Here is a 24,604-nt window from a genome sequence, read left to right as displayed (position 1 = left end):
AATAGTCAATGTATTTGTACCACTGCAGATGATTAGCATATAGTTCTTTTGTATATTGAATAATAGTTTCCAATATGTTTTGGGCTGGCTTAAAAAATGGTTCCATGGAAACTACTACAGTGTTTTCATGGAAAGGGAAATTGTCTCTCAATGAGTGAAGGGGAAATTCCACATTTGCAAGCATAATAAAAATGGCAGTTGTGTGGTCCTTCAAGTGTCAATTGCTTTTTTATAGATGCTTGTTAAATATGAAACATTTTTAATGTTCTTTGATGTATATTAGAATGTTGGCTTACAAAAGTATTCAGGGAAAACTGAGCAGGAAAGAAACAAATTTATGCCATTTAGGAAAGTTTTGAATGGTTGTACACATGACACCTTTTTTACCAACTGCAGGTCAGAGGTTAAAGAGCTGCACTGTGTATACACGTCTGTGAATAAAATATATTTCTTTACTCCTTTCTCATGCCTCCCCAATATCTCTTGCCCAGTGAACGGGTACTTTGCAGCTGAGTTTAGTTTTGGTTGTTATGGACCTTTGTCATTGATTCTTATTTTGGAAAAGAAGATCAAACTCTTCCTTCTCCAGTATCTGATTGACCTGGTGCTGGTTTGTGCATGTTGGTCAGTTGTTTAATAGTGTTTTTGAAATTGCCAAAACTACATTTTAATATATTAATTAGAAATAACAAGAAAGTTTGACTGTCTAGACAGCTTTCTTTCTAGTCAGACTGGTCCCTGGGTTCATTGGCAGCAGCATGGTGGTGGTGTTTTGATTTAAAAAATGTTTAGATGGTGCAGACAGTACAACAATTGGACTAAGTTTGCTTTCTAAAGAAGTAGGAAAGTATGTTCCCTGTAGTACCCTGACCTTTAAATACTAAGACCGTTACAATGCAATATGGAAATAGTTAATCTGGAGCAGAAAACTTCAAGTCATCAACTAGCTGGACATGGTTCATTATTTAAAAAAAAAATCAATTATTAATCACAGATGTCCAAGTTTCCAGGGTTGGAAGAGCTGGGAATAGAAGGAGTATTCCAGTTCCCCCTTAACGTCAGGAATGTGTGTGTTCACTGGAGGTCATCTTGTATTTTAGTTTGAGAGGGTCAGAATCCATGCTGCTTGCCTTTTTTCTCTAGCTCTGTTATTTTTTTAAAAAAAAAGTAAATTAATGGACTTTCTGTGAACTCTCTGACCTCATCAACAGAGAAACATATGCGGTTTTACTTCAAGTTAGGGGAGAGGTGGAATTTAATTGACTTTCTCTTATGTTTATGAATTGTCTAACAAAAAAGTGCAGCCATTAGTAATTCAGGAAAGAAAAAAAAAAACCAAAGGTTTACTAAGCTCCAGTGGTGTCTGAATTTGAACAGATATAAGTTAATGAAACTTAATTTACTATTGTACCTGTGCCTTGCTAGAAATTAGTGTCAAATGTTTCTCTAAAGGAGAGGCTATAAGACACTGGACAGACATTTGCTGGAAAGGTTTTCTGTTCTTGGGACACAGTAAGGGCTAAGACAGGTTTCAGAGTAGCAGCTGTGTTAGTCTGTATCTGCAAAAAGAACAGGAGGACTTGTGGCACCTTAGAGACTAACAAATTTATTTGAGCATAAGCTTTCATGGGCTACAGCCCACTTCATCGGATGCATAGAATGGAACATATAGGAAGAAGATATTTATACATACAGAGAACATGAAACAATGGGTGTTACCATACACACTGTAACGAGAGTGATCAGTTAAGGTGCACTATTACCAACAGGAGAGGGGGAAAAAAAAAACCTTTTGTAGTGATAATCAAGGTGGGCCATTTCCAGCAGTTGACAAGAACATCTGAGGAACAGTAGGGGGGAAAAATAAATATGGGGAAATTGTTTTTTTTTTTTTTGTGTAATGACACATCCACTCCCGGTCTTTATTCAAGCCTAATTTAATGGTGTCATAGAATCATAGAATATCAGGGTTGGAAGGGACCTCAGGAGGTCATCTAGTCCACCCCCCTGCTCAAAGCAGGACCAATCCCCAACTAAATCATCCCAGCCAGGGCTTTGTCAAGACTGTCAAGTTAATTCCAATTCAGCAGTCTCTCGTTGGAGTCTGTTTTTGAAGTTTTTTCAAACTAAAACCTCTCCAGCACATCATAAAGGATCTACAACCTATCCTGGAGGACGACCTATCACTCTCACAGATCTTGGAAGACAGACCGGTCCTTGCTTACAGACAGCCCCCCAACCTGAAGCAAATACTCACCAGCAACCACACAACAAAAACACTAACCCAGGAACCTATCCTTGCAACAAAGCCGGTTGCCAACTGTGCCCACATATCTATTCAGGGGACACCATCATAGGGCCTAATCACATCAGCCACACTATCAGAGGCTCGTTCACCTGCGCATCCACCAATGTGATATATGCCATCATGTGCCAGCAATGCCCCTCTGCTATGTACATTGGTCAAACCGGACAGTCTCTACGTAAAAGAATAAGTGGACACAAATCAGATGTCAAGAATTAGAACATTCAAAAACCAGTCAGAGAACACTTCAGTCTCTCTGGTCACTCAATTACAGACCTAAAAGTTGCAATATTACAATAAAAAAACTTCAAAAACAGACTCCAACGAGAGACTGCTGAATTGGAATTAATTTGCAAACTGGATAGAATTAACTTAGGCTTGAATAGAGACTGGGAGTGGATGTGTCATTACACAAAGTAAAACTATTTCCCCATGTTTATTTTTCCACCCTACTGTTCCTCACACGTTCTGGTCAACTGCTGGAAATGGCCCACCTTGATTATCACTACAAAAGGTTTTTTTTTCCTCTCCTGCTGGTAATAGCTCACCTTACCTGATCACTCTTGTTACAGTGTGTATGGCAACACCCATTGTTTCATGTTCTCTGTGTATATAAAATCTCCCCACTATATTGTCCACTGCATGCATCCGATGAAGTGAGTTGTAGCTCACGAAGGCTTATGGTCAAATAAATTTGTTAGTCTCTAAGGTGCCACAAGTACTCCTTTCTAGTAAGGGCTAAAAGACCCAAAACTTAAACAGTCTGTCTCTATTTGCAAAGTCAGTGTTGTTCTTGGTTTCATTTTGAATTCTTATATCTCTTCTTATATCTCTTCTTAGAGCTTGTATTACTGATAAAGGATTCTTGAGCAACCTTAGTAAAACAAATTGGTCAGCAGTCACAATAAAGAAAAAATAAAACCAGTTTTAGTTTAAGGTTCCCATGAAGAACTGTAAATGGTGGAGAAAATGTTGCTTTAATTATCTGGGTATGATGTAGATAAACCAGGGTAGAATTTTTGAAAGCATGTGAGTGCCATTTTTCAAAAGTGAAAGTCAGCGGTCCTTAGGGAGCTTTTTGATAATTTAACTCCTAATCTTTAACAAATGGATGTAAGATGATGAATTTTATGTTATTTTTGCTAATCAGTTACACCGATCAATATAAGTAACCAGTTTCACCAGAGTTTCTGTTAACCATGCATTGCAGGGCCTGTTATCTTATTTAACAGCAGGGGTCTCAAACTCAGTTTACCTTAAGGCCAGTGCCAGTCCTCAAATCCTCTGAGCGGGCCAATAATGTCACTGAAGACGGTGTTCAGAAAAGAAAACGTTTATACTGTATTTTTTATTTCAAATTTCTTAGAAATAATGAAACAGTCATACAACTTTATACAATTATTCACCTACCAGAGAGTTGTTAGTGTTTGCCAGGCAGCTGTCAATGCTTCCGTTCTGTCAGTTTGTTGATGTTTGGCCTCTGTGACTGAGCAGCTGAAACCTTCAGGATTGCAGCAAGGGGTGCTTGGTAGATAGTTGGGTTCGGTATTTTGACTTGTTTATATTCAGTGTGGAAAAAAGTGACGCTGCCTCCATGGCTGACTCTGCCTGGCGACTAGTGATGGTATCTCTGACCCTCTCCCCCAGCCAATGGGAGCTGCGGGGGGTTACGCCTGCAGCAGACAGAGCTGGCAGCGTGGCTGCATATGTCTCCAGTAGGGAGGTTCTCAGGCCACTGATGGCCCTGGGCTGGGACTTTGAGACTCCTGCTTAACATGAAGGTGGATTAGAATTAATGTCCTGTACTTGTACCTCAGCTCTGGAGCCTAAGGTCCTGATCCTGCAATGGGACTGCTGTTACCAGATTTGCCCGTGACTTTGGGGTATGCTCATTTATTAGGGTTATTCTTCTGGGGAGTGGGGGGGGGGGGGGAAAGGTTATTCTGTAAGTCTATTAATGTCCTGCTTGTGCCACTTGTGTTCTCATACTGAGCTCTACTTCTCCCTCCTGCAAGTTCCCTCCCAGTGGAGCTATCCTGCAGGACCTACGGTTCCCCAGGGCTGGGTTCCTCCAGCCCCAGAATCAGACGAACACACACATACATTAAGAGAGAGCATCTGAGAGGATCGGGTTAATCAGTGTTCCCAAGCTGACCCCTTATATGTCCCTGGACTCAGTAGGCTGGGTGGAGCAGCATTTCGAAGCTGTCACCCTCATAGGCCCTTGGACTCAGCAGACTGGGTTGAACAGCACTGCCAAGCTGTCACCCTCGTGTGCCATGGGCACCGCACCGGAATAGAGTGCCCCTGAGCTGGCTGGGTCGAGCAGCATTTTCAGTCTGCCACCCTTCTGTGTCCCTGGACTCCACACGTCCCTATCCCCACTTCCACGTTACAGTTCTGGTAGTAACCCACGTGATGAGCAAACCCCTCAGGATTTTTGGGCGCTTCATGGATCTTTAGCTTAGGTACGAGGAGTGTTGTTGCAGAGCAAATGAGGAAGCCAAAAAACACCCGTGGGGGGGGGGGAGAGAAGCAACCAGCTTAACCATGAAAGTTATTTATTGCAAAGTGATAATCATACAAGGGGAGCCAAGCAAAGAAAACAGTTATAATATTAAATCTAACTTAAATTTGATTTTAAAAGTCAGGTTTAGAAAACTATAACTGATCACACAAAGTCAGGGTCAGAAGGCTATACCGAGAGAGAGAGAGAGAGAGAGAGAAGCTGCGTTCTCACCACTCCACGAAACTTGAATCGATCGGGGTTCCCAAGTGGTGGTGGTAGCTTAGTGTCCGGAGTCAGGCAGAGCCCCCAGCATGCTCAGTCAGGAGAAGATGAAGTCCCAGTGGAACTAATGCAGATTTTGGATCCAGGCATCAGAGCACTTACTTGAAGCATGGGTAGGGGTTTTTGTAGGGAAACAACAGTGGTTCAAGGGAGAACACTAGATTTGTTTATGGGTAAACTGATGGCTCAAGGGAGTATACCAGAGTTGTTTTGTTCAGGCTAGATAATAGGAACTGCTCATTCCTGGCTGTGGGCGGTGTTCCTCGGAGGGAGCTCACAATGCAGATAGGGAACTTCACTATTTTGGATACCGGTAAAGGATTTATTACTAGCGTTGGTCTGATAACTACTGAGCTGGGTGTGTGCAGGCGTGGGTTCATTAACATCTGGAGCAGAGATCCCCCATCATGCAGTGCTTCCCTTCTTTTCTGGTCCCAGAGTTCTATGCGGTGCTTGCCTTGGAATCTCTGTTCTCCACTGTATGATAATTGAAATGCCTCCCTGTCCCAACTACAATGCAGATGAGGCTAGGGGAGTTTCCTTAATTCTGTCACCCTTGTCCCAGGGGTTTACGTGTCTCTCCCACTGCCTTTTCATTGCTTTTTGTAAGTCTTTCTTCTGATTGGTTTTGGTTTAAGCAGAGGCTGAGCCGGGCAGGAGGGAGGTCTTCTGTGAGTCAGGCCGGGTACTGTACCCTGGTTCCCCAAGAACATAGAGCAGATAGGTAACACTGCTCACATGCACAAAGTTGAGCAGCTGAGGAAATGTTTGTATAGTTGCGCCCTAATTCTATAATCATTAGACAGACTCTGTTCCTTTTAACTTTAGTGGGAGACTGCATGCTTGAATAAGGACTACAGAATCTGGTCCCTGGTCAGCAGCAGCTGGGATCCTTTTAGAGTGAGACAATGAATTGTTATTGGGAAGCAACCTCGTGTGTTCGGCCCTTGAAATGGCATACATGTACTCTGTGGAGTCAACTCTGAGCCTTCCTCACTGAGAGTGAGATCAGTATGAACCAATACAAACAATTACATTAAACCTCTAATAAGTGGAAATGTGAGTGAACATCTGTAAGAGTTACGAATGAGTACTTTGTGATATGAGGATGCGTATGCACAAACAAATAACATACACTGTTCTAGTGAATTGCATACCCAAAGTTAAAATATCCCAGTGGTTACATGTCTTTTGCTACAGAGAAGATTGTGTGCCCAAGGATGTATTAGCAAATATCCAGGAAAATATTGAGATGGGCTGGAGGCTAGAAAATAAGCCTTATGCCAAAGAGAGATTAATAGAAAGGCAGCACACGCTCCCCCAGCGTCTTTAGTCTGTGAGATGGGCATCTCTGGGGAGGCTCAAGTCACACTTACGAATAACCTAAAGCAGTATTTTTGCATTCTTTCTGGATCCTTTAACTCTTCCTCCACATCAGATATGGCTCTTAATGAATAGTTTGCACTTAGTATTCTGCAATAGCTAAGCAGCCCAATGGGTTCCATTTTGCAGAGCTGCTCCTCTGCAAGAAAGATAAACTTACCCAGGCTGTGCCTACCGTTGTTCTAAATTGAACATTGTTCTAAATCGCTTTATTTGTTCCCCACCATTTTTGGTGAAAGAATCCCCTTGCACCTAAGCTGTGTAGGAGGGATCTGAGTATAAATACCAACCTTGGAGAAGGAATGCAGAGAGGGTGTTTAACTCCCAGCACTAAAGCCATCCAGCTAAAGGTCATTTCACAAACCTGGCTTTTAAACGTAAACCTGCAGTGATAACTCCAAAAAACTAGCAAAAAAAGAAAAAAAACGAGAACAGTTTAATGGGGTCTTGTTAATACACTAATAATTGTGTTTGTAAAAGAAGCCTTCAAATTTAAAAAACAAAAATTGTATGAATACATACTTTGGCTAGGGAAAAAGCACAGACTAGCAGTACTAGCAATTCATAAGCCAGTGTGTGTTTACAGTAGAGGTACTGTCAAGTCCAAGTGACATGAACCTCACTGGAAACTATTGATCTTCTGTATCCGTAATTACTAGATTGGGCGGAGGGAGAATTATCCTTTGTTTGATTGCAGAACCTTAGGCATTCTCAAGCAAAGAAACAAACATTGCTCATCTTGGGGTTTGAGCAAGGGCATATTTTCTTTTAAATGGAACTACTCATGCTGTTTCCTTTTTAAAACTGTCAGATTAAAGCAAAAGAAACAAATATTTAACTGGAGTTTATCTGAAGTCGTCTTCCCTTTCTCGTCCAAACCTACCGTCACCCTCCTAAATAAATAAATAAATAAATCAGTTTGTCACAAAACTAAACCGAACATTTGTGGTGATTGTGCACACTGGATGCTTGTGCGTACGTGTATATATAAGTATTGTAGCTGAGTTAAAAAATTAACACATTTTAAGACAACTTCCTTTTACTTTTTTTTTTTTTTAATACTTTCCTGAATTTGTGCACTTTACAAAATATGTAAAATTAGAACACAGCAATTTTTGGTCCGTGTATATGTGTAAATGGTAATCAGCAAAAGGCAAAGGACATGACTGTTATGGAGGACAGTGTCTTGTAAATGTTTGCCAGCCCATGAGTGGTCATTTATAATGTCATGGGCCAAGATATTCTTAATTGATGTAATGATTTTGGTCCTCAAGTTAAGACATTTTGCAATGTCTTATGCATGCAATGTCATGCATTTTGCAATGTCTTATTGCAATGTCACATGCAAGGGGTCTTGCATTCAGAGAGCCTGTGCTCATCACTTCCTGAAAAATGGGTCCTTTTAAGATGTCTCGAGTTGAGCATCCAAAATCACAGCTTATTTGAGAAAACTCTGGCCCTGGTTTGTAGTGGGGCTTTTAAGCTTCCCTCATAGTCATCAGGTGGCATTAGCCATTGTGAAAGGCATTAAACTAGACTTGATAAATCTAGTAATTTGTTCCACTGTGGCTAATGCCACATTATCAATGTAAATATTTAGTTTGTGCTGCGTTTCTAGTCTTTCTCTCTTAGCAAATCTGTCACATGAAATGTACAATTAGAGTTGCCTCCTACTGTAATGCAAATATAAATGAAGACTCTTTTGGTACATTTTTTCATTTATATTTCATATTTTACCATCAGTTCTTAAAATCTACTTAAGGTTCTTTCTCTTGATTTTAAATTGCTCAGTTGTCAATATTTTCCCTCTAAAAGATGTTCACCTTCTTTCCTCAGACTCTCTTTCAGTCTCCAGTAACGATGCCAGTCCTCCTGCCTCCGTAACATCACTTCAGCCCCATATGATTGGTGCACAGAGCTCCCCAGGCCCCAAACGCCCTGGCAACACCCTGAGGAAATGGCTTACCAGTCCAGTGAGGCGCCTTAGCAGTGGGAAGGCAGATGGGCATGTCAAGAAATTGGCCCATAAGCATAAGAAGAGTAGAGAGGTCCGCAAAAGTGCGGATGCTGGCTCTCAGAAGGACTCTGATGACAGTGCTGCTACGCCACAGGATGAAACCATTGAAGAGGTTAGTGTTCAGGCAACTTTCTTATGGTTTGTAAATGTTGGACATGATTCAAGTGCTTGGGTTTTGGATGCTGGGGGGCACTGCAGGACAGCACAACAGCTTATTTTGCATCTGTTGCTTCTTGTACAAATTTTATTTGGTCAAGTAAAACAGAGTCATCTCATCCAGGTCTCTTGTGGGTGTGTTTCAGTTTTACGCAGCCATTAGTCCCATGCATGCCTTGACTGTCATTCTCTGCTCAAGAACAAGCCCTGTATTGGAATACAAGGGTTTATGCAGTTCAGTGTTAAGAATGTTAGCAGAGTCGTGTGGGGAGAGCACTCTAGTTGAAGAACAGAAAAGAGGATGGGGGAAATTACTTTTTAAACTCATCTCACACCCCACCCCCAATCAGAAAAAAATGACTTTTTGACACATACTGAGTAACATCTGAGCAATGTTCTGATGATAGGCTATTTCATGCTTCCCTTTTCTCCCTTCCCAAAGGACCAGGAGGATGTATAGGGAAGGGTTATTAACCACTTTAAAGCCAACAAATCTTGCGTTCCTGCCTTTAGAAGTAATGTGCGTCTCATTAGTGCAGTGTCCTGGGAAATAGCTGACTTCTCAAACCAAAAGGTGGTTCCAATCAGTTACGTAATACCCTCACAAGCTTTCATTAAAGCAAAGGGAATGGGGAGGTTGTATCATGGAGTTCATGTCACAGATGTTTGTCAAAAGCCTTTTTCTTCCCCGCCATTCATAGTTCTGGTATGAGATTAGGACCCATATCCAGTTGATAAAGATACAAACTGGGCCTGATTATGCTTTCACTTATGTGTGCACAGCTCACATTGAATCTAGTGACATAACAGAGCATCCAAGGGTTCTACTCACAATGTATTTTAGTTCACCTTTTCTTTGACCTGAATCGGACCATCAGTTCTGATGGTTTTCCTATAGATTATAGGTAATGAAGTCTGATTTCTAACTAAGTGGCCTAGTGTTATTATTTTAGTGGCTTTTTGTCTTATTTTTCTTTTGCTACTGGCATATTTCATTTTCAACTTGGAGCATCGGTGATCCAAGTAAAAGTTGAAAGGGAATGGACTAGAGGCATGGCACCAGGATGGTGTAGGAGCTGTGGGTTTGGGAAAAGTGTTGTTCTCCGCCCTCAGGTGCCATAAGGTAAAAAGAGACCCTTCTCCCAAGGCAATTGTCACCATTTTCTCAGAAGTAGCCACACTCCTACGTTCCTGAGTGTGGGGAAGAGCGCCAGCGTCATATCAATGCCCTGAGGAGGAGAGAAGGCAGTACAAGTCATTCCTCGTTACTGTGAAGGCAATAGCAATATCCTGTAAACTATTTTTGTCACAGACCAAGGATTGAGGTCCTGTTCCTCCTGTAGCTGACTGGATGGTTTCTACCCAGAAAACATTAAAAACAAAGTATGTGGTCTGTAGTCACTGTTTAAAGGCGAACTAGTGATGAAATTTAGGATTTTGTTAAAATATCCCATATTTTAATACTGTTTTGTACTCATGTCGCACCTTTCAGTTTGAGGACATGAGTACTCTACAGATGCCAAGTCTGTAGTTACATATGTTGCACCCATTTTACAGAGGTAAACTGAGCAGAATCAAAGTCGCTGATGGAACCCAGCAGTCAACTCCCAAGCCTCGGTTTATAACTTTTTCTACAGTAAAACTCGGGCTGAAGTTCTGCAAGTCACTTGTACTCAGTGCATCAGCCCAGTTGCCTTACCTGTTGAACAAGTCATAAACTGCGTCTCTTTTAAGGTAGTTAGATTTTTGGTAACTGTGTCTATCTCTTGAGATGTTGATCTGTTTAGCTATCCCTAGGCTTGCTGGAGATGAGCCTTCAGAGGTAGTTTGGCATCTGTGAGACAGCTTCCACTAACTCTGCTTTATGCATCTTATGAATGTCTTGATCTTCATTGCAGAGAGGGCGGAATGAGGGGCTGAGCAGCGGCACTCTCTCCAAATCCTCCTCTTCTGGCATGCAGAGCTGTGGAGAGGAAGAAGGTGAAGAAGGAGCAGATGCTGTACCACTCCCCCCTCCAATGGCAATTCAGCAACACAGTCTACTCCAGCCAGACTCCCAGGATGACAAGGTAAAAAGGGAAATAGGGAAGAATCTCACATGCTGAGATAGACTGATAACTTTTAGAGTGCCTTAAAGGGATTTGCTGTGGAGAAAATATCTGGGACATATGTAATTATATGAGTACAATTGAGTACACAATTACAGGAACCTTACATCATTGTTTAAAAAAGGACCTTATAGCCAAGGTAGGGATGAGCAGTTGATCTTTGTGTGCGTAAAGGAGTTTTCACACACACACACATGCACCCCCCTTCTGAGTGGCTTCACATTTTTGTAATACTTCATGCTTATATATGCTTAGTCTTCCCCCTTTCCACTAGTTAAGAGCTGTTGTGGGAGCAGTTAACTTTTTGACTGAAATCTTTTTGTCCTGTAGGTAATTCACAAAACAATTCTGTTTATCCTCAGACCTGGAGTTTTTGTCACAAATATTTTCCATTTGCACAGGAAGATGGTTTTTCATGTCGACATAAAGTCGCATGTCCATTGTGAGCACACCATAGCTTCCTCAAGTGCTGTAAAGCCTTGGTCCACATTAGTGACTTGCTGCCTGAAACTGTTCAGTTTAACAAGCAAAGCCAAGTTTAAATTGAGAGTGCAAAACTGTATCTGAAACCACTAATTGATAAGTTTTGGATGGAGATCATCAATCTGCCAAATTAATCGTGTTTTCATATTTTGTTGGTTTAAAAAAAAATCTCGCAACATTCTCAGGTTTTGAGATGTTTTATTTCAATTTTCAAAATGAATCGCATTTTTATGGGGCAGTCACAAAGCCTGAAAATAGAGGATTTTAAAATGGAAACTCTGTTGACTTCTGCAGCATGGACCTCACTTCTAATATCATTTTGTCCCCATTGTTTTATTTAAAATGCTTAAGTGGTGAAATATATGGTATGATCTCATTGTTAGTGAGTTGTGTTGGCGGTTATTCGTCTTTCTTAGTAGACCAGATTCTTTTTCAACAAATTTTCTTTCTCTCCTTCACTCTTGTTGTTTTCTCCTGGGCATCTCAATCATAACTGAAGTAGACACTTTCTGGATTGCAATGGGTTTTTTCCGTGCACTGCATGCACCAGTTTCCTGCTTTTTTTCTAAATTGGAAACCATCGCAATATAGGAAATGATGGATGAACATACTGGGAAATACTTCTGAGACCAAATTAAAAAAAGAATTATATTCTTCAAATCTTTTTACTCTTTAAAAAAAATTGTTGGGGTTTTTTTTTCCTGCTATTTAGAAAATTGTCTGACCCTTTATTTGCTAGAATTGCAATAGTGTTCGTGAGAATCATGTTTACAAACTCTTGCTAGCAAGCTGCTAACATGATTTCTTAACCAGTATATTCAGTAACTGTGATACGAATAACACATACTAACATTGTCCTTATTGCATAGGTCCATCTGCATTACAAATGCAATTATATCAGAGGAAGCCATGTTATAACTTGGTCTCCATTCACTTTGCATTTTCAGTGTAGATTGGATCTTTAGCACAGTGTAGTGTAACGCACCAAAAGACAGGTTTTGCCCTCACTTGCCAGATTATCATCCTGCTTGCAAAAAAACATGTTTGAATGATGATCTGCCTCATGCATTTTCAACTCTGGTGTAAGCAGGACCTTACCTTGGATTTACAAGGATTTACCTTGTTTTAATATGAATCCCGTGGAGGACAGAAACATGCTCCCATAGTGTTTCTGTCTGTCTCTAATAGACCGAACCTTGTACCCAAACACTGCCAACTTCATGGTAGTTTGGATTCTGATCTACATCCAGATTTAAACTTTGTCTTGGATGCATGTTTAGGACATACTTTTTGTAAAGTTGTTTTTAGTAGCATTTGGGAGTTGGGATTGTGACATCTGGCAACATCTGCCTCAAAGTCCCATTGCATGTGGGCTTGCTCAGTTTTGGAGGTATATGCGAGCACCAGGTATGAGGCCATATTGATTTCTCTAATATCACTAAATAACAGACTCATTTTTTTTTTCATTAGCATTTCTTGTACAGTACACACGCTTCTGTTTGGAGAATCATTGCACAATTCATTTATTGCATTGAATAGCAGCTTATGAGTTTTTTGCATTTATTTTTGGATAAACAATATTAATGTTCCAATACAGTTGTTATATTGTAAAACTAATTATTTTTGTTTTTTGTTTTTCTCTTTTTGTAAATTTTGACTGTAGCATTATGTTGATTTGTGTTCTGTCTCTGCTTTGGCTCAATTCCCTTACCTTTCCATTTAAAGTTATTTGTGATTCCCTTGTTTACCCTACCCCATGTTCCTTTCTCAGTGAGGCAAACAAAAGCACACCCATATCTTTGCAGTCCTTGTTTTCAGTAATGGGGTTGAAAACCACAGTCAAGAGCATTCTGTTTAAAATCATAATGAATGTAATTTCTTTGTTTGTCCAACATGTTTGAAACACTTGCAGAACAGTTTAACCTGTGTTGCATGATGTATGTCTGCCCTTTCCTTAATATGAAGTAAGGTTCATATTGTACCCTGTTCCTCTTTCCAGTTATTTAATGATACATGTAATCTGCAAACCAGCTGTGTGTTTGCTAATTACGGAAGCTGAATTTAATGGCCCTCTCCCAGAATCCTTTACTGTGAATACCTTTTACCCTCAGTTATAGCTATAAACTGGCATCTTATAGCTTGTGAGGCCAGAGATCTTCTATACTCTGCACTTACCTTTGGGAAAAATGGATGACACACAGAATGGTGAGCTTGATTTCCCCTATTCAATCTGGGAAATATACCCCAGCTCCTTTTAGAAATGTAAATGTTCTTGGTTTATTTTTTTAATCCTGTTTCAAGGTTTGTGTGTTGTAATTTATTTTTACAGTTGCTTCTTAATTATATACATAGTTGAAAAAATACTTAAATTGTTCACTATCAATCAGGTCAATCCCTGCAATCTGTATGGCTGTCCTGATAGACTTTATAGTAGTTGAAAGTTTCCCAAGGATATTTCCCAGATCTATAATGTGCGAAACAGAATTATGAAGTTACATCCGACTAATTGAAATGGATTAAACCTGTGCATGGACAGTTCTCAAGGTGTATCAAGGTTTATTTAAAAATTTTAGATTCCAGTTGCATAAATTATAAGGAAACGTATTCTTAAACTAAAGGGAAATCTTTGCTGGGTAGCTTGACCTGAAAAGATACTTGAAAGAGGAATCTTGACAGCCTGTGACAAACGAAAGTAAACATGATATTTTTCCTTTTTTGTCACTGCACAGACATCTTCTCGATTATTGGTACGCCCCACCAGCTCTGAGACACCCAGTGCAGCAGAACTAGTCAGCGCAATTGAGGAACTCGTCAAAAGTAAAATGGTGAGACTGTTTGGAAGATAAACATGATTCAGAAGCTAAGGCAACTCCAAACTGCCCCGCTGTATGAAAAGTTCCAACACACTTCCCTATGAATTCCAACATTTAGCATCATCCATTTTCAAAAGCAGTCTCAAAATTTTGCGCATGCAAAGTGACATGTATTCATGAATGTACGAGCATATATGGAATATACATATATTCAGAGAGAAAAGATTACTAGTCAATGTGATATATACTTAAATGTATTTGTATTGCAGTAGCATGTGGCAGCACAATCAAGGATTGAAGTTCCATTGTGCAATACCCTGTATATAAACTTACATTTTAGAGTCCCTGCCCCAAGGATTTCACAGTATAAGTCTTGTCCAGGGACAAGTGAATGAAACAAACCAAGCAGAGAGTTAACTGTAAAGCTTCTATTTAAGACGCTCTTTCATTACCTCACACTAGTTTGTTTGCTCAAGTAAAATACTTCAAAAATATGAGAGTTTTATTGCTATTTGAAGAGAAAGTATTTAATACTTTGTTAAAGCATACTCAGAGGTCAGTGTTAAAGTAATGTAGAGCTTGGTTTGCAGCAGAGTACTTTCATCTCATATTTTCAGGTGACACACAGACTATTTCCAAACTCTTCTTTATTTGAATACCTTTAAGATGCAGAACCAGGCACATTACATTTCCTTTATATATTTTCCTCTTGCTGAGGACAGTCCTGACTTTTCTTTGCTAGCTTGTGTATGGATTCATAATATCTTTGAGGTTTAGTTTTTCCTTACAATCATAGAACACCAGGGTTGGAAGAGACCTCAGGAGGTCATCTAGTCCAACCCCCTGCTCAAAGCAGGACCAATCCCCAGTTTTTGCCCCAGATCCCAAATGGCCCCCTCAAGGATTGAATGCACAACTCTGGGTTTAGCAGGCCAACGCTCAAACCACTGAGCTATCCCTCCTCCCCAGGAAAGATAGAGGATGTATTTTTTTAAATGTGACCCTCTGGAAGACTAAATCAGGTTTTAATAAATAAAACTGTCTGTGATGAGCAACGCTTGCTGGGCACCACTAACAGTTTTAATGATTGCTCTGTGTAGTCTCAAGTGGTGATATCATTCCCCCATCAGATAATTCACCAACACAGATCAGTTTTTCCTAGTTTTTGGGCCGTCTGTCTATGAGGTCAAATCCTACTGGGTTTTTATTGATTTCAAAGTCTTGAATAGTGCATCTGACTCAGGAGGGTGTGGCTCAGCTGCATCTTACTGTAATGCTGCGGGAAAACATGATCAATAGCTGCAGCAAGACCTGACCCTGTGAGCTGGAGTTAAACTGGCTTAATAAATACTTTCTAGAACACTCCTTCACACAATCTCTTCAACACCCCTTCTTTTCCAAAACCGTATAAAATTCTGCTTGCTGTCTAACTTCCAAGGGCAATGGAACTGCACCCTCTTTCAACACAGAATTTTGCCCCTGGTTTTGAGAGTTCATTTTGAAGAGTATAAATGACAGTTACTATTGTATGTAGTGCAGGTGTGGAGAAAAGACTGTTTTATGAACCCAAAGGATTAAAGGTGACCTGCAAATTTTTTTAAAAATTGGTCTTGTGCAATTTTTTTTGTCTGCTTTGAAACATATAGAAGACCTTAAAGGTTGATGGGAAGGGTTATTCTTACCCTGTGTGGGGAAGGGGGATTGTAGGGGTCTCAATATGTATTTCTAGCTCTTATATTTTATTGAAGGGGGGGATTTTGTTCTATATTTAACAACTTCTTTCTTTCTCCAAAATGTAGCCATTGACTAAAGCAATCAAAAACTGCTATAAACAGTCGGTCTCAAAATTCCTTCCCTCTTAGTTTACATTCTGTTATCTCGGGTGATGTCATAATTTTCACAAGTTGGTAGGTCATCAGTCTTCCAGATTGGACAGTTTTTTAATGTACTGAGTATTTTGTTAGCATCTAGAGCCATAACCTGGGTTTAGGCCCATAGTACTAGATGCTGTACAAATAGCAGGGGTGAAAGTAATATTAATCTCTTAATAGCTGGTACCAGCCTACTTTCACCTCTGACAAACAGAGTAAAGCGGAGTTCCTGCCCTGAAAAGCTTAGTGTGTGTTTAAAAAAAGGAAAGAAAGAAAACAAACAAGCTGAAGAAAAATGATTCCTGGACTTCTACTTATACCTTATAAAGAAGAAGAGGGAGAGGTCGTCTCTTCAGAGGGGTTGTTGGTTTTTGTGAGTCCCCTTTAATTTTTTCTGCCCTTGTCATTTAAATGCAATGGTGAGGATTTAAATTGTTCTAAACTTCATTATAGTAATCGCTGTTAAAAATTCAGCGTTTACCAACAGTTACCACAGATTTTCCCTGTAGGTAGAATAAAAGTGTGGTAACAGTGTGACAAATTTTGACTTTTTAATGGCAACGCTAGAGTGTCATCTTATTTTTTTTGGACTCACTAAGGTAATGTAAATATTTGAGTACAAAACAGAGGTTCCATATTTTTTAACAACTATAAATGTGTATTCATTTTGTACATTTCAAGACAGCATGAATAGAAGGCAAGATGAATAAATATTGCAACAATTTATGAATACACTCTTAGGCACTGGAAGATCGTCCAAGTTCACTGTTGGTAGATCAAGGTGACAGCAGCAGTCCATCTTTCAACCCTTCGGACAACTCCCTTCTCTCTTCCTCGTCACCCATAGATGAGATGGAAGAAAGGAAATCCAGCTCTTTAAAAAGACGACAGTAAGACTGGCTTACAAATTTATATTTCCCCTCTGTTCTCAATCAGGTAACATTTATAAAGTCCTTTGCATCCTTTCAAAACAGTCTATTTTAATTTAACAGAAGAAGTAGTTCTTTTTCCCTTCCAGCTTGCATGTTAGGCATCAAATGGATGATTTGGTTCTTCCTTGAAAACCAGCTGCTGTTCAAAGAGAATTCTCAGGCATATTATTTCCAGTACTAAGTTCACCCAAAAGTCCTGTCAAATATGTCAGTCTCAGCCTTCATGGAAGAGGATGCTGGCTTTTAACTATTCTCAAGGGTATTTTTAGGTTCCAAAAACCATAAATCGTTGCTTTTTCCTGAAACCGTCTTTCTCTACCTTGAACTCAAATGATAGTTGGGAAGATCCAGAAATATTCGTTGACATTTCAGCTGGTATTGAAGATTAACCGTATGTATGTCGGTGTTAAAATAATAAAGACATCTTCAGTTGGTTTGCTTACGAATCTCTTGCTGTTTCTTGTGAGTCAAAAATTGGAATTCTTTTTAATTAATGTTTTAATTGTCCTGACCCATGCAGCAAAAGTCCTGGCTGCTGCAGCTCTAGTTTAGTAAACACAAGAAGTAAGAATGCCCTGAAGAGAGTGAAGCATCCAGATTTGGAAAGTCAGATGTAAACTCTACCTTACTAAATGTGATAACTGCAAACTTGTAAAATGTTGTATGCCCATTCTTAATCCTCTTTAAGAATTTTTATCCACATCCATACATTTTTCTCCCTGAATGTTTTTTTTCCACCTTTTTCCCCCTCCTTGTAGCTATGTCTTACAGGAATTAGTGGAGACGGAGCGAGATTACGTCCGAGATCTGGGTTATGTAGTTGAGGTATGTTAGTTCATCCTTTCTAAATTTCTTTTATTAATCCCATTGCCAGTCATCTATGTAGCTCGCACACTGTTCTGTTAGAAGAAAAAGAACGAGTCGACTTTAGGTGTGGGTTTTTCTATAGAAATTTAAGAAAAAACAGGATTTGATATAGAATTCCGTGTCTCTCCTTCACACTACTTCATACATCCTTTTTTTCCCCCTTATAAGAAGATTAGTTCTTTGTCATTCATGTTTTAATTAGTGACACCTAATAACATCTGAAACAATAGGCACAGTTTAATTAGTTAAGGCAGTGTGGTCTAGTGGATAGACCACTGGACTGAGACTCAGGAGACTTGGCTTCTACACCTGGCTCTGGTACTTCTCTACTGGGTGACACTAGGCAAGTCTCTTTACCTCTTTGCGTCTGTTTCCCATCTGCAGAATGCCGATTATGATACTGACCTGCTTTGTAAATTGCTTAGATCTGCTGATTTCCTCATTTAGCTATTTCCAAGTATGTTCCAGAAAACTATCTTTTCCCCAAGTTTAGACATGTTCCTGAGAGGAGCTGATTAACAGGTCTGTTAACTAGATTAAAGGCCAACTCCTAGGTAAGGCAGCAGCCCAGCCCAGAGTATTGAATAAATATCACATACTCAAGGCCTTAAATGTACTAAACAAACAGTTATACAGGCTTAGTATTTATTCAGTGTGTGGGATCAAAGTATTACTTTATGTGCATGCTATGCTTAAAGGTCAATGCTAATGTACAAGATCTTAAGTATTCCAAGTTTAGTGGTTGACAAATACTCTTTTTACTGTGCTTAAATGGGAACTAGTAAGAAGGAAACTCTATTACAAGTTAAGGTTCCAGATTTTTTAAAAATTCTTCTTACTGTGGATTTATTACAGACATTGAAGAGAGACAATTTGTCAAATTCTTATTGGAGTACCATCCAGATAATCCTGTATTTCTTTCATTTTATGCATCTTTATGCTTTGAAAGATGCTTTGTGAAAGATTGTCATAGGATAAGAGGGAAGATCATTTCATGGATTAAGAACTGGTTAAAAGACGGGGAACAAAGGGTAGGAATAAATGGTAAATTTTCAGAATGGAGAGGGGTAACTAGTGGTATTCCCCAAGGGTCAGTCCTAGGACAAATCCTATTCAACTTATTCATAAATGTTCTGGAGAAAGGGGTAAACAGTGAGGTGGCAAAGTTTGCAGATGATACGGAACCGCTCAAGATAGTTAAGACCAAAGCAGACTGTGAAGAACTTCAAAAAGATCTCACAAAACTAAGTGACTGGGCAACAAAATGGCAAATGAAATTTAATGTGGATAAATGTAAAGTAATGCACGCTGGAAAAAATAACCCCAACTATACATACAATATGATGGGGGCTAATTTAGCTAAAACTAATCAGGAAAGAGATCTTGTAGTCATCATGGATAGTTCTCTGAAGACATCCACTCAGTGTGCAGCGGCAGTCAAAAAAGCAAACAGGATGTTAGGAATCATTAAAAAAGGGATAAAGAATAAGATGGAGAATATCTTATTGCCCTTATATAAATCCATGGTATGCCCACATCTTGAATACTGCGTACAGATGTGGTCTCCTCATCTCAAAAAAAGATATACTGGCATTAAAAACGGTTCAGAGAAGGGCAACTAAAATGATTAGGGGTTTGGAATGGGTCCCATATGAGAAGAGATTAAAGAGGCTAGGACTTTTCAGCTTGGAAAATAGGAGACTAAGGAGGGATATGATAGGTATATAAAATCATGAGTGGTGTGGAGAAAGTGAATAAGGAAGAGTTATTTACTTGTTCCCATAATATAAGAACTAAGGGCCACCAAATTAAATTAATGGGCAGCAGGTTTAACACAAATAAAAGGAAGTTCTTCACTCACTGCACAGTCAACCTGTGGAACTCCTTGCCTGAGGAGGTTGTGAAGGCTAGGACTATAAGAGGGTTTAAAAGAGAACTAGATAAATTCATGGAGGTTAAGTCCATCAATGGCTATTAGCCAGGACAGGTAAGGAATGATGTTTGTCAGAGGGTGGAGATGGATGGCAGGAGAGAGATCACTTGATCATTACCTGTTAGGTTCACTCCCTCTGGGGCACCTGGCATTGGCCACTGTCAGTAGACAGGATACTGGGCTGGATGGACCTTTGGTCTGACCCAGTATGGCCATCGTTATGTTCTGAAGATAATGTAAAAAAAATTACAATAAAATAGATGGAGAAATTGATCCCTTTTCAATAATTGTACACAGTCATAGGGCTGGGAAGCTATGAGGCCAAAAAAAAAAAAGAAGCCTTAGTGTTTCAGATGGGACGTCATAAAGTCATTTGGGACCACAGTGTGGTCTCTGTAAACAGAAGCCTTACCAAGAAAAATGTGAAAAGAAATGTTTTTTAGAACTGGGAAATGTGAAACTTTCCAGTCTGATTACATTTTGATTTCATGTACTTGTGGGAAGTGAAAATAAACTGAAAAATTAAATTAAAAGTACTGGCTAAATTTAAACATAGTTGAGACAAATCTTATTTCAATAAAATCGTTAATTTAACAGCTAAATACACTGCTACATGTAATATTGGATTCTTACATCCTATTGATTTAGTGGCTTAAATAGGAGCTTGCAGTTTAAAAATTCTTAAGCTCCTTAAAGCGAGAGACAGAAAAAGAAAGAGAGAAAGAAACCCACCGTTTAAACATAGACATTTCACAAAGAATTGTCCTGGATTGTTTCAGGGTTACATGGCACTTATGAAAGAAGATGGTGTACCTGATGACATGAAGGGGAAAGACAAGATTGTATTCGGCAACATTCACCAGATTTACGACTGGCACAGAGAGTATGTATGCTTTTTATTTAAGAATTATCTGTTTCTGGTAGAAAATAATTTTATAACATACTGAGTGCACACAGGGCAAAAACCTTTGGCAATAAAAGTGTTTCAAAGATTATAAAAGCAAGTAACAAGAAATTAAGAGCAGCTTGTCCTACACTTTTACAGTTAAAATTAATTTCTAAGTTGAGACGATTCCTATAGTTATTCGTATGGAGACTATTCAAAATAAATAAGTAAACACATCAAGCATTTGGACTGATTTGTCTTGTATAGGTAACATTTAATGTGACTATTTAGTTGATCCTATTAAGAAAGCATTAAGGAAAAGAAAAAATCCTGTGTCTTACGCAGTAACATGCGCGGTACTTACCTATTCTTCTGACACTGAGAGGCTATGCTGCGAATGGATCAAAAACAGTTTTTGTTCTCAAATTTCAGTGGTAATGTAGTTATGAGCACATCAAGGAATCAGAATGAGTAGAAGAGAAATTTGAATCCCCATAGCAAACAAAAGGATTGCAATCATGAGTCACTATGTTGCTTCTTTTTGTTCTTTACTTTAAAATGCTGCTTGCTTTGAAGCCCTGCAATATATTCTTTATATAGGCTTCAATTGCAGATAGGACACTCACTAATCAAGGATCCCAGCAGTGAAGAGAGTGTGGATATAAAGAATGCAATCACCACTTTCTTTTAACATTACCTGTTGCCAGATAATGTGGTACAAGCTAAATTATTTCTTCTTTGTTCAGCTTCTTTTTAGGAGAATTGGAGAAGTGCCTTGAAGATCCAGAAAAACTGGGATCCCTCTTTGTTAAGCATGTAAGTACAAACATCCTCTTTCAAGCAGGTAGTGCCAATTGCTGGTATTACTAGTGACTGACCTTATTATATAAAGGATTTATCTGTGGAGCAGCACAGGTGAAAAGTCAGTAGAATAAAATAACACACGGTAAGAGGCAGAGACACAGAATTAGGTGAACAGGGAGTCTAATTTTTGTTTGCAATGCCTTGTGAAGAAAATGGTTAACATGGTACCTGTCTCTCAACTCAATCTCAGCGCCTCTTTTAGGAGGCTGTAGTTTCATATGACCAGATGAAAAAATATCCTCTCAAATCCTAATGCAATACTTACAGAGTAATAAAAACTCTAGATGGAAAAGATCTGTTTGGCACTGGAAGAACTGAGTGACCTATGCAGGATTGGTTTTCTAGCTCTCTATCCAGTCTAACATCATACGTCTCCTTTTACCACTTACCTTGGAAGACAAAGGTACAAGTTTAAGAGCCAGGAATTTTAATTCTGAAGCTTTCCTCTGCAGCATTAGACAGGTCACTCACTATTTTTTCCTTCCCGCCTAGCCGTAAAATGGAAATTAAAATAGTGCACTATGCTTGGATACCACGGTAATCAGCACCTTAGAAGTCATTATGATAAACAATATCTCAAATGCTAATTTCGTGAAATACTTTGAAATTCAAAATATTATATACAACCCAGTTGTCTGTTTTTCCATTATTTTATCATTCTCTGTGTCCCAATGTCAGGTGTGTTTGTGTAGTACCATGCTCAGATCTATAACTTCTGCATGTACAGTTACATTTTTGGGTCAGAGGTATCCAGTTTTCAAGTAATTGTAACTCTTAGACAGATACTTCAAACTATTTGAGGGTTTTTCTTTTCTGGCTAATTTGTTATGTTTGAAGTATACCTGCTTATTTGCTCTTGATACAGAATTTATTCTACCAGAAGGCAGAATGATCCTTTTAACATAGAAGTATACATTTAGATATATGTGCTTTTTTATTATACTCCATTTCAGCCTGTCACTTTTTTTCTGACTGTAGTACATTATCTTTGTGTCTCTGTTTATTCTTCCTAGGAGAGAAGGTTGCACATGTACATAGTTTACTGCCAAAACAAACCAAAGTCTGAGCACATTGTCTCAGAGTACATTGATACATTTTTTGAGGTAAGTCTCAGAGAGTAACATAGATTTTCAGGGTGGAAGTTGGGTTTTATTCCAAATTATGAGCGTTCTTCTTTGCTCTTGAGTTTTGTTGCTCTTTAAGAGAGAGATTAGCACCACCACCTTCAGAAGGGGGCTGCTGGTATTCAAATTTGAGATAAATTCAGTGATACCAAATGAACGAGCTTCACTCTTGGTAGGCCAAGGGAGGTGTTGTTAATGTATTATACTTATTATTAAACAGTAATGCAGACAGAGAGATGGATTACAATATGGATGCAAATGGCAATATTTGATTTAGCTATACAGTACTTTTGAGACTCGTCAGAAACTCAGATGCTGTAGACAAAACATGAGGTGTTAAGACAAAACCTTTAGCTTAATGTTTTGCCTCACAAGTTTGTCATAGTGTTCTATGTTCAGATCTCCTGCCAGTTCTGCAGATCAACCCTGAGGGCCTTAAATAAAGGCAGAAAAATTGACAGTAGCAAAAATAAGTAAACTAAAAAGTAGATATTATGAGCTATGAAGGTAATTTCTGTTCATTTCATAAGCTCATGCTCAAATAAATTGGTTAGTCTCTAAGGTGCCACAAGTCCTCCTTTTCTTTTTGCGAATACAGACTAACACGGCTGTTCCTCTGAAACCTACTTGAGACACTGATTCTGTACTCGTGATTCTGACAAAAACACTGTTGAAGTCTGTGGGAATGTTTTATGAATAAACTAAGAATAAAATCCATTCCACCCCACAGGAGTATTTGAGCTCTAGCTGGGTGGAATGAGCTGTTGAGGAAGTAAAATCCGCCTTTCATTGCCAGGCTGTGGGAGTTGTTTGAGGTTGCTGGTCCCCTTGAGGGCTGCTGGTCCCTTTTGAGGGTTGCTATTCCAGACAGTGGGTTGGAATAGCAGTTGCAGTAATTGCACAGATATTGATGACACTGGATCTGTGGAGAGGTGGTTTTGAAGTCTCATCCCTCGTTTATTCCTTTGTGGCCACCAACACGGGATTATGTGGCCTGGGATAGAAATCCTTTCTGCAGCACATAGGACAGGGGTGGGCAAACTTTTTGGCCCAAGGGCCATATCGGGGAATAGAAATTGTATGATGGGCAATGAATGCTCACAAAATTGGGGTTGGGGTGTTGGTTCTGCGGTGGGGTTGGGGATGAGGAGTTTGGGGTGTAGGAGGGTGCTCTGGGCTGGGATCTAAGGGTTCGGAGAGCGGAAGGAGGATCAGAGCTGGGGCAGCGGTGCGGGAAGGGGTGCAGGTTCCAGGTGGGAGTGCGGGCTCTGGGGTGGGGCTGGGGATGAGAGGTTTGGGGTGCAGGAGGGGGCTCTGGGCTGGGATCGAAGGGTTTGGAGAGCGGGAGGAGAATCAGGGGAGAGGCTCAGGTGGTGCAGGCTCTGAGTGGCGCTTACCTCAAGCGGCTCCCGGAAGCAGTGGCATGTCCCTTCTCCAGCTCCTATGTGGAGGCGCAGGCAAGCAGCTCTGCACGCTGCCCAATCCACAGGCACCACCCCTGCAGCTCACATTAGATTGCATAGGAGCCTGAGTGGGGCCATGTTGCGGCTTCCGGGAGCCACATGCTGCGGCCCCGGCTGGAGTGGGTCTGAGCCGCATGGTGCAACCCTGACCCAGTACCCCCGCCAGAGCGGGGCCGAGCTGCGTGGTGCAGTTCGCCGGCCGGATCCAGCCCACAGGCTGTAGTTTGCCTACCTGTGACATAGGAGGCGCAAAGGAACTTGTGTGAATGCTCTGCCAGCAGCTTCCTTCCCACATTGTCACAGCCTCTCTGCCCATAGCATCATACTGGCTCTCCCCATGAGATCATCTTAAGGTCTCAGTCCTGCAAATACTTGAAGCATGTGAGCATTACCATTGAATTTATGTGCATAAGCTTTTGCAGGTTTGGATCCAAAATAAAGACTGAAGAACTGGGCCCCAGGGTTATAAGAAAAGCTTTGAAAAGGCAGAATTTGGAATACTTTGGGAATAAAGATGATACGAATAAAACAGGAATGGCTTTTAAGGTTATCACAAGAAAATGAAAATTTGGAGCACAACTTCAAGATTAAATTTATTTCTGTTCTTC

General features: G+C 39.9%; 1 protein-coding gene across 7 annotated transcripts in view; it reads left to right on the top strand.

Annotated features, from left to right (window-relative positions):
• The window catches only part of TRIO (trio Rho guanine nucleotide exchange factor), a 403,258-nt gene that overhangs the window by 343,537 nt on the left and 35,117 nt on the right, over window positions 1–24,604 (top strand). For 6 of the 7 annotated variants that reach the window (XM_073332315.2, XM_073332317.2, XM_073332318.2 and 3 more), the window contains 8 exons: window positions 8,316–8,608; window positions 10,551–10,721; window positions 13,973–14,068; window positions 16,669–16,817; window positions 17,618–17,684; window positions 20,439–20,542; window positions 21,292–21,361; window positions 22,423–22,512. In XM_073332315.2, the coding sequence (XP_073188416.1) occupies window positions 8,316–8,608; window positions 10,551–10,721; window positions 13,973–14,068; window positions 16,669–16,817; window positions 17,618–17,684; window positions 20,439–20,542; window positions 21,292–21,361; window positions 22,423–22,512 (1,040 nt within the window). Of the gene's footprint in view, window positions 1–8,315; window positions 8,609–10,550; window positions 10,722–13,354; window positions 13,443–13,972; window positions 14,069–16,668; window positions 16,818–17,617; window positions 17,685–20,438; window positions 20,543–21,291; window positions 21,362–22,422; window positions 22,513–24,604 lie in introns of those variants that run through there. The other variant, XM_078851638.1, reaches the window with a different exon arrangement.

Source organism: Lepidochelys kempii, chromosome 2 (genome assembly GCF_965140285.1).
Source record: "Lepidochelys kempii isolate rLepKem1 chromosome 2, rLepKem1.hap1, whole genome shotgun sequence".
NCBI classification, from domain to species: Eukaryota; Metazoa; Chordata; order Testudines; family Cheloniidae; genus Lepidochelys; species Lepidochelys kempii.
This window is presented reverse-complemented; position numbering and strand designations above follow the sequence as displayed.